This window comes from Epinephelus moara, chromosome 12, assembly GCF_006386435.1.
Source record: "Epinephelus moara isolate mb chromosome 12, YSFRI_EMoa_1.0, whole genome shotgun sequence".
Lineage (NCBI taxonomy): Eukaryota > Metazoa > Chordata > Actinopteri > Perciformes > Serranidae > Epinephelus > Epinephelus moara.
The window spans coordinates 31,460,851-31,476,101 of NC_065517.1; the positions used below are offsets into that span (position 1 = coordinate 31,460,851).

At 41.9% G+C, this 15,251-nt stretch overlaps 1 protein-coding gene across 1 annotated transcript in view; it reads right to left on the minus strand.

The window, feature by feature from the left end:
• The window catches only part of nbas (NBAS subunit of NRZ tethering complex), a 281,527-nt gene that overhangs the window by 230,316 nt on the left and 35,960 nt on the right, over window positions 1-15,251 (minus strand). The window contains exons 16-18 of the mRNA XM_050057998.1: window positions 6,344-6,469; window positions 5,847-5,998; window positions 5,534-5,671 (exon numbers count right to left, since the gene is read on the minus strand). Of these exons, the coding sequence (XP_049913955.1) occupies window positions 5,534-5,671; window positions 5,847-5,998; window positions 6,344-6,469 (416 nt within the window). The remainder of the gene's footprint in view (window positions 1-5,533; window positions 5,672-5,846; window positions 5,999-6,343; window positions 6,470-15,251) is intronic.

The window sequence follows — 15,251 nt, forward strand, 5'->3', positions numbered from 1 at the left end:
TCCTCTGTTGTAAGAACCATCCGAGAAGTTAACTGAAAATGGTTCGATATGAAACTTGATGCAAAAAACACAAGGACACACAAAAAACCACAACAGGAGGCGGCTCCTCGCAGTCATGGCTCTTTGCTGCAGACAAACGCACTGCTTGCATCATCGGAGAGACCTCTCTGTCAGGGGGAAGAGCGACATGTCTCCACTGGAGCAGTTAACAGCAAACTCAGAAGGTACGGTGATGTATGTGTTATATTTCTAATCTTTTGCCATGTTTTACTCACATGTTTCAAAGGCACCTTCGTATTGTGAACATTACAGAGCCCAATACGAATTAAAACTGACAAGTGCCGCTAATGTAAATGTGAGGCCGACTGCTGCCTGATTAACTTAGTCAGAACGCCTCACCTAAAATCAGGGGCTCCTAAATGAAAAGTCGGGGTACAGAGAGAACAAGAAAATGAAAAGAGCAGAGAGGTGATGGACAAATGTCTGGCAAAAAAAAAAGGAAAAGGAAGGAAGCAGGTCTGACAGGTGAAGCTGAAGGTTTTAAAGCTACTGTGAAGACACGGGTCTCATATTTAACTAGAGAACCTAAGGGATCCATTGGGAACCAACCGTGTTATGCTATCTTGTCGGAAAGGGGGCCAAATACCACTCCAAAATTACGCTAACGTTTGGCAAGGGAAAAACAAATACTGACATTTTTCAAATTGGTGTATTTAAATATTTCTGCACACTGTGGTCTCTGAACAGTCTTGAAATTACATAAATTGGGTTTGACTGGAAAACCGAGAGTTGACAGCCGTATACTCTTTACACTATTTAATTTCTGCACACAATTTGACACACACAATATTTAATTAAAGTAGTCTTCAAGATTGAATGGATACAAAAAAAGAAAAAAAAACATATTGGTTCACTCCTGATTAGACCTTACGATTTAATACCTTTCAGTAATTTCCTCAATCAGTGTTTGATTTTACTTTTCTCTAATTATTTACTGGAGGGCATTATTTCAGCGCAGAACACACATGTGACTACCTCTGCTTTTCAAAATAAGAAAACAAGGTTTTAACAGTAGATACAAGTTCACGTAGGTACAAAATACATGTGGAAATATGATTAATTGGATTAGATTATTCACAGGAAGTACACCAATGGATAGGACACATTCACACGGGCGCTATTTGGTCTGCTTTAAACGAACCCTGGTCCACTTCTACGGATAGTTCGGTTCATTTGGTGTGGTGTGAACACTCATTTGAACTCTGGAGCAGACCAAATGAGCGAGCCCTGGTCTGCTTGAAAACTTGCAAGTGAACCCTGGTGCAGTTTGCTTACAGTGGGAAATGCAAACGGACTGTCCAGCGAACCAAAGAGAGGCAGTGACATAGAGCGCAGTGCATTTTGGGTAGGAAAAAAAACAAAGCCAAAAGCTCGAACTGGGAGAAGTGAGAGGACGACGGCACGCGTATTTAATCAGTCGGCGGATCGGTATCGCATCAAGGTAAAAAAACTGTGACAGCAACATAAAGTAAAAACAGAAACTCCAAGACTGCATAAATTTGGTGTTGCTCCATTGTTTTTGTGAGGACCAAGCCAGCTGAAGGGGATGGATTTCCGTTTTCAGTCCTGGCCAATCGATGACCTGGGCTTTCTTCGTCATCGTGCTTTTTTGGTCGTTTCGGGCAACACTGCCCCCACACGAGCAGCTGTTGTAACTGCGTGACGTTGTCCAGGTTTGGTCTGCTTTAAAAAGTGCAGCATGAATGCATCCTAAGTCTCGACTTGCTGGTAATGAACAGCGTTAATGGAAACTGATTCAGGATTTTAAGGAGATTGATTCGTGGCGCACTTTTTAAATAGAATAAGTTTTAATATTTGGGCATGGTGGAAGGTATCCAGTATTTTCAAGTCAAAAGGCTGAAATCCAAGTGAAGTCACAAGTCATTGGTTTTAATATCCAAGTCGACTTGCAAGTCTTCTTTTGATTTTGTCAAGTCAAACAGAACATTAATCGTGTCTCGCTCAGGTCGGGTTTGGACATGAAACAAAACAAGTGGCAGGTTTGGGTTGGGCTCGGTTACTACTCTTTCAGGCTCGGGTCGGGTTTGAACAAAAAGATGCTGCCCAAGCCTCGTGCTGGTGCTGCTTACGGTCTTGCACCTGGCCGCTACCTTTTTATTAAGTCCTGACCTTACCTGCACACTGTTCCCAAAAAGGTTATGAACACAGCAAACTTAGAAGAAAATAAAAAGATCTATGCAGAGTGCAGAGTCTCTGCAGATAAATGCACTGCCACACACTTGTAGTGAATCATAAGTGATGATTGAGATGGATTACTATGTATGAGTCTTTACATTGTCTATAGGAAAACCCTGCATAGTTTATCTTTATGAATAATCACTTTATTTCATTGACAGAATGGCGACAAAAAAAAAAAATGCTTGATTGTATCTTCCAAGCACGCACACACACACACACACAAACAACCTCAAAACACGCAGAGGAACAAAAGCTGCACTGGTTGTGACAGTCAGTAGTTAAATACAGTCCTTATCTCCACACAAGAGCATCACACGCAGAGCACACACGGAGCATCTGTGATCGATACCGAGCCATTTCTGTAATGGTGGTGTAGTTAAAAAGAAATTAAGAGAATTATTATCTGTCTCAGACCTCGGCCGCGGGCCTCAAGGCAACATGGGCAGATCCATTAGTGAGGGGCTATGCTGCACCCAAACACACACACACACACACACACACACACACACATATATATACAGTATATATAAAAAACATTTTTGGGGACGCATATATGAGCTGCCTGGCAGACACTTCGACTCTGAGACACAGCAAAGAGGAACATCAGCATTTTTAAAGAAGGTAATTCACTGACGATTTAATGTAATGTTTTGTTGTCTCTTTTTTCTTTTTTTTAATGTTTGCGAATTATCGATTTTTTCACTCCCACTTCTATCTTTCTCTCATCCTCCATCTTTCCTTTATCTACCACGAACTACAGGTCCGCAATAAAGCTAAACAGTTTTATTACACAATAAGCCAAACAGAAAGAAAATCAAACGGGCAAAGGGACAGAAAAAATTAAAGCTGGAGCTGAGCGGCGAGATAATACAGCGTTCCTGCTCTTCCTCATTCAAATGCAGACCGGAGGCTCACTGGTTAAGTATCTGAGGTGAGGAGAACAATAGAGACAGCAGCACAATCCAGCTACTGAGGCTTGAAATACCTGTATGCACAATGCTTGCTTGCTAAACACAGTATGGGCATGCATTTAAATGTGCATCACTTATTTCAGTGTACTTTCCTTTTCATTTTAACAGATGTGTGTGACACAAACTCATATTAAGCTTAAGAGTGTTTCATGATACATGGGTGTGTGTATTTGCATGCGTGTGCGTGTATGAGAGGTGATTAGTGATCACTAAAGGGTTTTTCATTAGTCTTTCCCTGGGCACTCAACAACAAAGGCATAAATTACCTCCAGCAGATTACCCACTAATCTCCACCAACGCTCTCTCCCTCTCGTCGCCTCACCCTCATTAATGTCCCTGCCTTTATGATCCCCTCTCTCCGGTGTGCGACCTAATCAAACAATCAGTGTTAAATTTGGCAGCCCCCTCTCTCCCATTTCCTCATTGTTTCCTTTGTGTACACCTTAAATACTGGCGCCACCACAATCTCTCCGTTTCTTTATTTCCAACAAATCGAGCTGCAGCCGTACCTATATCATTAGAGTTCACACCGTGAATGATAATGACTTAATTTAAGCTCTTTAAACGGGAGCCAACAACCTGCCGACTTGGCGACTCGAGCGGGTCAGCGTCAGGTTTCCCTTGGTGGGATTTTACCACCCACCTAACAACTGCTTCTGAGAGTCGGGAGCTGGTGTTGAATTCTGGTGGTGCAGTCTTACAAGTTTAGTGAAAATAATACCAACAACATTCGGCAATTTAGTGACAAGACTAAGGGTGCTTCACATCTGCAGTTTGGGCCACACCAAGAAAAAACAATGATACATGGCTGCATTTTAGTTCTGGTCCAGTTCCTGTTCACGGTGCCTTTTTAGAAACGAACCAAGAGGAGTAAACATGATGTTATACACACTGACAACTAGTTGATTGTACAGTTTTGGCAACTGTTAACCTGCATCATCAGGAAGTTTATGCAGCACTTTAATGCTTCTGATGAGTATATTTATATGTTATTCGTTAGGGCCACCCCCAAATAGTCAACCAGAAAGGTCATTGGTCGATTGATTGTTAATCGCAGAAAAAAATAAACTAATAGATAAAACAAACGTGAAACTGACTGGACCATGTGTGAATTGAATTTGAAAGGACAGACACAGGAAGAGGCCACGCTCAGGAGTCAGACAGGAGTCACGTTACAAACCAATCACAGCCGACAGATATCTTTCCCTTCTTCTGTAAATATTCAGTCTGATAAATACGGAAAAGTTGATCATGTTAGTGCAGGGCTACCCAGAGCTTTACATCTGTCCCACGGACGATAGGCCTTCACACTTATAAACAGCACCTGGTAGAAGATCAGGTCTGCACTCAGGATTTCAGGTAAATACGTTATACGACGATACGATCAGACACAACCTTCCAACATGCTCTTGAAAGCTGGAACAAAAAAAGGCACAAGAGGAGCACCTAGCGTCCTACCTCACGTTTTCCAGGCGGTTAAAGACGTGACATGTGTACGGCCTCTAATTTCCAGGGCTGGTACCTGCGGTTATTCCACAGGCTAGTTAATAACATGTCGGGCAGGAAATCCAAAGTGTGGGATCATTTTGAGAAGGTGAAGGACGAACCCAAGGTGATATGTAAACTCATCTTCATTGGTCGACTACAAACATGACGTATCATCTGAAACATGGAAGTAGCTACATGCCCATTAGCCACTTAGCATAATCATTACTGCTTTGCCGACAGCGTCATTAACAGAGCCACAGGAAACACAGCGATGAGTCGCTACGAAACAACCAGTTTTGTTTGTTGGTCTCAAATAGTAGTCTGGTAAGTGTCTCGCCTGAGTGTCAGGCCATCCACCATCCTCTCCTCCCCCTGATAACAAGGTCATATCATGCGCTATGTCACTTTAGAAACATAAAAATGTAACATATTTGTGGTTTTGCAGAAATGTACAATGCCAACATTGTTCTTGGTGACGAGGCTGAACCAGCAGACAAACACTGTGACCAATGTCATGGCACTAACATAACTATCCCATACAGTAAAAGGATTATATGTGTAACATAAAGGCTTTGAAAACTTGCACAAGGACACTTCAGCGAGGCAGACGCATGCCAACCAAGCTCGGGCCCTCCAGCTGAAGGATTGTCTCTTTGTAACCAACAGCCATCCTTGGTGATTTTGTTCAAATAAACGCTCTAGTCTCAGTACATTCAGAACACTGGCAGCGTTTCTGCCTGCTGTGACTTCTGTCTTGATCTGCTGTCTGACTGAATAACTGAGCTGACTAACCAACAGTCTGACTGTCTGTTTACCTGCTGAAGTCGACCTTGGCCAACAGCTCTCGTCTCTTCCTGTTCTCCCTCTCCTTCCTCCTCTCCAGCTCCTCCTCGCCTGACAGGATGTCTTCGTAGGGAAGGTCGTCGAGGTCAACATCGCCTGGCATGATAAACCTGCGAGATGGCGAGGAAAATAAGCACGTACTGTAGCCAAAAGATAAATGTGGATAAACAAAATGAGGCAGGCAGAATGAGCCTCGGGGTTGATGGAGAGAAGAAGGAATAAAAATCGATTGGCATTCATACTATTTATGTTCGAGGATAGCCTTGGTGTGTGTTCGCGCCCTACCTGCCCCCGTCTTCCCTGTTTCCTATGGCTATGAGGGCCTCCAGGTCGGTTCCCTTCAGGCCGTACTGCAGCAGCTCCTTGGCCGCGTCCACGTTCTCCGGGACGCGCTCCACACACTCGTGCAACACCCACGAGCGCTTGCAGATCTTGCTCTGGGTTGGGATGTGGGGAATGGAAGGGAAGGAGAGGGAATGAGTTCAGAAGAAATGATGGGATAAAATGAGATAAAGAATTAGGATGGGAAGGGTGTGAAAATTTGCAACAAATTGGTAAAAATGATGCGTGAAATAGAGTAAGGGGGCTGTGCTGCACTTAAGCATGTGCTGTACCCCTACTCGCCCACACACACACACACACACACACACACACACACACTATATTTTTCTTACCAGACGTCTAATACACTCTGACAAACACTAAAAACTGATACAATTCTTTTTCTCTTCTTCATCCCTCTCATTTCCTGACATCTGTCTCTTATTCCTTCTATCTCTTACCAGATAATCTTGTATGGAGGCGATGCTGACGGTACTTTTCCTCCACTGTCTCTGGTAGACCAGGTCAGAATCCAGATTATACGCCTGAGCGAGAGACAGGGCTTCACCGTATTCTTCATTGTCAATCTGCAGGATAAACAAAAACACACAAAAACAAATGTATAAGATCGGGAAGGATGAGAGAATGTGTTTGGAAGTGATCCAGTTTGTGAAATGAAAGAGACAATCCATTTGATGTGAAGCCTGTCCCGGCTTTGAGCTGACAAAACTCTAATTAAGAAACACATTTTTTATTTTTCTGATTCTGCACAAAACTTACAGCAACTGCACATCAGTTCAATTTACTTCAAATTCTGTGAGGTACTTTTTCTGTTTTATATCCAATTATCATCCCAAGGGTATTTTACTGATTCAATCTTCATGCACTGTGTTCCTAAACAGAATTAAATGAATATATATAAAGCAAATGTCTGGGAAAAAAAAAAAAAATGAATATATATAAAGCAAATGTCTGGGAAAAAAAAAAAAAAAACACAGACAGGAGAAAAGTCCGTGGCCCAATTTTCCATCAAACTGAAGGACAAAGAACTGAAGGTTTCTGAATAAACCTGTGCAAAAAGCTATGGCACTTCCGAAATCCCGAGTATGCACTCTGAATACTCAAAGGCTGAATAGGAACAGCTCTAACGCGCAGATTTCAATCTGCGTGGCAATGTGCAATGTGACACAGTCTGGATTGGGTCTGCTACAGAGGGATAAGGAGAATGGCTGAGGGGGGGATGGAGTATTTGGGGACATTTGAAGAAAGGAAATCAAAAGCACAGAGGGAGAAAACCCAAAGGAGGAATCAGGAGCCGGATATTGGGACTTAATATCACACACAGCGACAGCGCTACTACACTGAAATAAAACAGTCAGCTGTAGGTACACATAGTAGCATGCTGACATATTCACAGTGACAATACAAACTACCATGTTTACCATCTTAGTTTAGCATTGTAGCGAGGTAAAACTTTCTACTTAGCATGATATAACTTTAGTTTTGCAGGTATTGGTCATGAACCAAAGTAGTGGAGATTTTAAAATGCTTGACCTGATAGAGGTGCTGGTATGTGAATACAAGGTATGTACAATTGTGTTTATTTCATTAATTAATTAATTCATTCATTCATTCATTCATTCATTCATTCATTTTCCGTAACCGCTTATCCTGTTGGGGGTCACGGGGGGGGCTGGAGCCTATCCCGGCTGACACTGGGCAAGAGGCAGGGTTCACCCTGGACAGGTCACCAGACTATCACAGGGCTGACACATAGAGACAGACAACCATTCACACTCACATTCACACCTTCGGACAATTTAGAGTCACCGATTAACCTGCATGTCTTTGGACTCTGGGAGGAAGCCGGAGTACCTGGAGAAGACCCATGCAAACGCACAGAAGGGCTCCCCCACACCAGGTTAAAACCAGCCAGGAACCCTCTTGCTGTGAGGCGACAATGCTAACCACTGCAGCGCTGTGCTGTGGGCAACAATTGTGTTTGGTGCTAAGTTGAAACTGAGATGGAGAACATGATAAACATGGCACCTGCTTCAGGGGTAACTTTGATGTTTTTCGACTAGGACCCTATTTTCCCATGATTTTGTTTCAAAGTGACTACTGGGAACAACAATTTTTGAAACTGGTCCAGTATTGAGTGAGACCGCAAAACAGGCTGCAATCTAACCAGACCACCGTCAATTTACGTCGATTAAAAATGTTTTTGCCACTGACAGGCTCAGATTGTTATTATAAGTGTCTGACAACATTATGGAAAGGATCCCTACAGAGATAGACCTTATTGTTAAAGAGTAAGATCCTTTTTGTTTAACCAGAAACAGCCCCGAAATCACTATTGTCGAACCCACCAGACTTCATTCAAGTAAAGAGAAACTAACTAAGGGTGCTTTCAGACCTAGAGTTGTCTTGCTTTGGTCTGAATCAGGGACTTATTTTGTTTCAAAGTTGTATAACTGCCAAGAGTTGGTTTCCTGTTCTCCCCGCAGCATTTACAAGTGGACCAGATCAAATGCCTTGTGTGAGAAAGCTGCTCTTGATTGGTCAGAATTTCCATGTGGGAAAAATCCAGGAAGTAGAAGAGTACACTTGGAAGATAAATGTGACACTTTCTAATGTCACAATGGAGGGACAACTACGCAGGTTGATTTTAGCGCTGGTCATTGTGGACTATATTGCTGTCATTGTTCATTTTAGTCAAACCATACAGTTTGAAAACGAGGCGCGGCTCCAACTAGAAAACAATGTTTTGATGCATTGGATGTGATGCAAGTTCGTTTGTAACCGGACTGAGACCACCTCTTCAAGAAGGTGTCCGTCTGGTTGTTTTGGTGCAGAGTGTGATTGCTGTGTCCACACCTGCCCAAACGAACCGCACTCAGGGGGCAAATGAACTTGAGTTTGATTGAACCGTACCAAACATGCTCAGGGTGGTTACACTGCAGCCTGTTTCGCCACTGAAATCTGCAGCACTCACACTCAATACAGGACCAACTTCAAAAATTGCGATCCAATAAGTCACTTAGACACAAAAACATGGCTGAAAAATATCAAACGTCCCCTTTAACACATGGCTGTATTAAGGAGAACAGTCATTGTGCGCATGTTAGCATGCTAATGTTCACATTTACCTCAACTCACCCCTGTACCCAAGAGCAGCCTCACAGAGCAGCCAGCATGGCGTCCACTGTCTTGTTACCACATATTTCTCTTTGGTATATCTTGTAGTATTAATTGCTGTTGTCATCATTGTTATTATTATTAAATTAGCCTGGCATAGATGTTAATATATAATGATGCTGAAGTAGGTTTTGTGCCATATCAATGTCTCACAAAATAATATGATCCAACAACAGCATGACACCTCAGTTTATACAGGCCCACTCAGTGTGTGTGAAAGTACATGTGTGCGAGTGCACTGACTGACACACACACACACACACACTCAGTATCCATCTCTTTCTGTGTGTAGGAGTACAAAGCAACACATTAGCCAGACTGTGGTTCCTTGAGGGCAATAAGAACCCCACACAGTTAAACCTCACGTAGGAGGACATCAAAAACTGCTTCCTTCTCTCTCTGGATTCGGCTAATAAAACTGTTAGCAGCCCTGCCAGTGTGCTACTCACGCAGGCAGGGTTACGCCACAAAATGCATCATCAAACTCCTGAACACATGAAGAAGCTGACTTGAGGAAATAACCAGAAATCACTCGTTTTGGTCGAATCGCAGTCAGCCGGACTACGACCCTCACCTGAGGTGAATCTCAGAGGACAGATCAGGGCAGTCTGATTTCTGCATGTGAGTGAGTGTGAAGTGTGGAAATGTCAAACTGTTCGAGTGTAACACAAGCAATATGCAGGCACTGACACACACAATAAACCAAATATGCATGCTTTAGGGCCCGACCGATAGCTGGCTGGTCGATTTTAGCAGCTGATATTTGGTAAGGTAGGTAAGTAGGTAGATAGTAGGGCTAGGTGATATGTCGTGAAAATTACATCACAATATTTTTAGGCTATATTTCGATACGCATATATTTCTCCTCAAAGAAACTTCATTAATGGAAGTGAAGTGCAATGACTGTTGCTTGTTTTTTATTTGTTTATTTTGTCGTTGTTGTTTTTTTTCTTCCGGAAAATATTAACGGATTTTTGATCAATAATCATCAATAATGTGGACATAGCCACTTAGAGGGTTAAAGCAAGCATTAAAATACACAGAAACATTTCGTAAGTTGACATCACCTCAGCCTTTAGAACGAGAGAAAAAATACCATTTATGCCACATCATAACAACAATATCCAAACTCTAATACGATATATAGTCTCATATGCCGATAACGATATAATATCTTTATATTGCCTGCCCTAATAGAAAGATTGATAGATTCTACTCCAGTGAGACATGCTAGGAGGCAGCTACGCTAAGCTAGCTTGTTGCAATATGGTTAGTAACACCATTACCAGACCAGAAATACACGATCCTTCAGTAATGTCTGGTTATTGGAGCCACTTTGGTTTTTGATGTGAATTTTAGGGCGGTGGCGAGATAGTGGAGGATAAAAAAAACAACAGTAACATCTGCTAGGTTACATCAGTGAAATGCTTTAAACACATCAAGTAATTTGCACCAACTTCACCCCAGTGTGTCAATCAAGAGGAGCTACACAAAAAGAAGGAGCAACACGTATGCTACAAGCTAACGTTATCCACGCAGCATTTAGGCAGCTGTTCCCAACTGATTCACACGGGCAAAAAGAAACCGCTTCGACAATTGTTACACTTATAGCCATGGATATGAGACTCTACTCCAATGGAAAACACAGGCTTTACGAACATGCTCTATGTATTAGAGCGCTGTAATATTCCTTCACGAGCCCATTTCAGACTGACTGAAATCCCTGCTTTGTACTAAAAAACAAAAGCTGAAATTATGATTTTAGATTTAATACATTAAAAAAAAGGAAAAATTTTTTGTTGTTTGTCTGTTTTTGTTTAATATGCTGCTAAGAGGAAGATGGGTCAGTCTGGTACAGCTCCATCATTGTGCAAAGTCAAAAAGATCATACTTTATGATGATAGTTTTAATAAATAAATGAATTGAAATAACACAAAAAATTTAAGGAAATTTATCTGACATTTCTACTTTTTTTGCTGTATTGAAAACGTACCATACCACAGAGTCCTGCACTGGATCGGGTACCCACGGGTAAGCTATGTAACGGGTAAAAAATATGTATACAGGTATATAATTCATGGGTAGGGGCACGAGTAAAATTGAACTACACACAGGCGGGCAGCAGATGAGAACAAAAATATATATTTTTATTTTTCAGAATAGAACAAATGAAAAAGATGTGCAGTATGTGTGTAATATTTTGACATCTAAATCACTATTATCACTGACACAGGTTGAACCTTTGACCCTGTTGTCACATTCGTCACCGACATGGAGGACACAAGCCTGAAACTTTGCAGCCCAAGAGTGAGGTGGCAGCCTATACGTCCAGTACAAGACACCCAAGAAGGATCATTTTGAGGTTTTATAGTGGTGGAAGGAGCATGCTAAAATGTTTCCTGACCTGGCAGCGATTGCACAGAATGTTTTTGCCACGCTGGCATCGAGCTCAGCTGGTGAAAGAGACTTTCCCTCCTCTGGATTTTTAATTCGAGGCTGGTGAAAACAGCTTAATGTGAGTGAGTGTAGTCTGTGTGTGTTTAATCACAGGTGCAGGTTGGGTCATGGGGCTTTTATTAACTGGTGTGGGCGGGTGCAGCATAATGATGGGTAACAGGTTGGTTCCGGTGCTGAGCTTTACAGGTATGGGAGGGTGCAGGTTTTCAAAAATGGACCAGTGCAGGACTCTGCGGTACCGTCACACAAATGTGTCGTTTCGAACTGAAGCGAGAATTTCATGAACCCAAGAGAGGGATGGATGGATGAATGGAAAGGAAGAAAAAAAGAAAAAACAAAAGAATATCAGTGGATGTATCTATAACGGAAATTTTTACACCATCAGTATCGACATCAGCCCTAAATATCCAGAATGAGTTGGGCTCTGGCATGAATACACGTCCATCACACATCCACATGCAGACAATAGACATCCTCCTCCCTTTCACTCTCACGCCTACATGTTGTACATGTGAATAAAAAAAACACAATTCCACCAGGAGAGCAGCAGCTGGGGAAGTGCCGCGGGTACAGAGTGTTACAAAGAGATAATAATGATACATTACTTTGTAACTCTCCACTGTTAGGATTGATGGCGATGACTAATGGTGTCTAATGATGATGACAATGATGAAGAAGGAAGTAGATGATGGGTCATAAAAATGACTGATGAACCATGCTGAAACTTGGGGCCGTCGAGAGGCGATACTGTGCTTTATGACGGAGCATGTTGTTGTCTGTGCTGCAATTTGTAGCGAGTGGCAACAACAGCCATATTTCTAATGCAGCAATTAGCATTTCAGAGAAACCCCTGGGACTAAGAAATAGCCTTAAAGCAGACTGAACATCTTGCCTGGTTTTCATTTCTCCTCAACAGCACTCTGGAGCCGATCCAACAAAACAATAGCACTTCACTGAGCTGGCACAGGATTTATTTAGTCAGAAACCAATTTTGCAGATCAGCCTGCTATAATTCAGTCAGTGACCAAACGGATTCATGTGACGTCCTTCAGTTGCTGCTAAATTAAGCTGCAAAAAGAATTGAAGACTTCCGTGGTGAATGTGATATCCGCCACTGAAGGGAAATGACTGATCTTAAAAAATTATTACTGGCATTACAGCGTGGCACATGTGACTCATGTATCACTTTGCATAAGATAAAGGCTTCACAAAAGGGGTGGTATAATTAGGAATGGAGTGTATTTGAAATATTAAATAGGTAATATCAATTTCTTTGCCAAAATGAATTTATAACACTGTGTGAGGCGGAGAACGGCATGTCAGCTCTGGAATTGCTGTTTGGATTGCTGAGCTAAAAGAACATTCAAATCCAAACATGAAGGCATGAGCACTGACGAGAGCTTTTCTCGCCTAAGCACATAAGAATTTTGTTGTGTGTGCCGCACTGAATAAGTAAACAGCAACAGAAATGTGACTCCTCATTGTGACTCTCAGAATGAGATGAGCCACCTCATTCTGAGGCCTCCTGCTGGGTTTAACACGCTGCTACGGCAACCTGAATAGTCAAATAAAAAGTAACTTTCCAGACAGGTCACACCAATTATGTAAATGTTATGAAATATGAATACTGTGATGTGACTCCTCCACAGAGTCACCTCAGTAACCAGCCGACCAACTGGCTATTCATTCAGACCTCAAAGACTAATGCTAGCAGCTCTGCGAGGCTGATCTTTGGCACTGTGTGCACGTTAGCATGCTAATATCTGATAATTAGCACTAAACATAAAGTACAGCTGAGGCTGATGGGGATGCCATTAGTTTTGCAGGAATTTGGTCATTCACAACAGTACAGGACTAAGTCAGGTGTTGATTTATGCAGGGGAATAAACCAACAAGAGTCTGCTGATACTATCATGCTGACCTTTAACTAAAATTCAACATGGATCCTTTTTTATTAGCTGCACTCACAACTGCTGTTAAAGGGTAACCTTAGTATTTTTCAACCTGGTCCCCTTTTTTTCTCATGTTTTTGTGTCTAAGTGACTAATGGCAACGGTTTCTAAAACTGCTTAAATATTTCATGAGGCCGCTGCAGCTGTGAGCAGCAAAAGAGGCTGCAATGTAACCACTTGGGGCAATTATGCATCGTTGATTTACGTCCACTAACAGTGTTTGTTTTTGCCACCGACAGGCTCAGATTGTGATTCTAAGTGTCTGACAGCATTATGGAAAGGATCCCTACAGAGATAGACCTTTTTTGTTTAAGAGAAAGAGCCAGAAACAGCCCCAAAATCACTATCACCAAACCCACCAGACTCCATTTAAATAAACTGTAATTTTATTATCATGAAGCACACTTCATTCAAAGTCAACAGAAACAAAACAAAACTCATAAAAGCTGTCTTGCTTCATCTTTCCACTGTTCCAACAATCGCCATCCCTAGTTTGGTTGAAATAAACCCTTAATTCACCCAGTTAGATATGAAAATATACTAAGTCTATACGCGCTAAAATTAACGTTTATTTAAATGGAGTCTGGTGGGTTTGACGGTGGCAATTTTTGGGACCCCCAACTGCTGGACTTAGATTCAAATCTTCAACTTTCAGGGGCGACCCTAGTAGGAACTCTTTTCTGTTTATGAAATACACAGCCAATGATATCATAGCGCAGAGGGAAGCGTGCATCTACTCATGAACCGAGAGGCTTGAGCTTAAAAAAGCAGGATATGTGAACATTAATGGCGTCCTCCCCAGCTGAGCTGTAACGTTAGCTAGCTAGATGTACGCTTCCTTTTGCAGGGTGATGTCTGTGGCGTTTGTGTCACTCTGCAGTTACGCCTCCAAAACACTAGTCGGCAGTGCGGTCTCTGTGAAGTGCTGTAAAGTTTAGTTGATTCAAAACACACAAACACACATTAAACATGGCTTAATAGAGATAATTTCAAACACAAGTACACAAATCAGCTTCACTATAACTCGCAGCATTCACAGACATTTTCCCCACAAATACAACTTGCTAAAGTTTTTAGCACAAGCCTATGGCATTTTACATTGTATAAAGTAGCCTAGCAGCTAGCAGACTTTTCCTCTACTCTTATAAAACCAGGGACAAAAGCAACATTTAACAAAGGTAACGTTACAAAATTTGGCTCCATTACAACTCACAAGGTTCACCGACAAAACAACTGTCTTATACTAAACATGTTTTCCAAACAAATATAACATGCTAACATTATTAGCACAAGCCTATGGCGTTTTACATTGTATAAATTAGCCTAGAGACAAGCAGAGATTTCCCCAAAACAATCTAGATTGATAAATAGCACTACAGATATGAGGAAAAAGATGTACTGTCCCTTTAAGAGACATTTTAATAAAAGTCTTTGAGATCATTACTTTAAAATGCAGCCATAAAGGGGGCTCATTATGCTCCCTTAATTTGATCCAGCTCTTTCAAACAGAAAGTTTAACAAAATGAATTCAGGTTTGGGAAAAAAGTCTAAAATTCAACAGGAGGACACGAGTGATATTATCTACATCCCTCTTAATAATCTGAGCTCTCAACCTGCCATCAAAAACAGCTATGTCAAGAGGAGCACTGTGTGAGCATTTACCTGTACAGCACATCCTTGAGCCGAAACTCAAAGCTTTTGCCCTCATAAGCGACAAGCACAAGTTTGGTCCTTTGAGAGAGTCGAGTTAAGCATCAGCAGG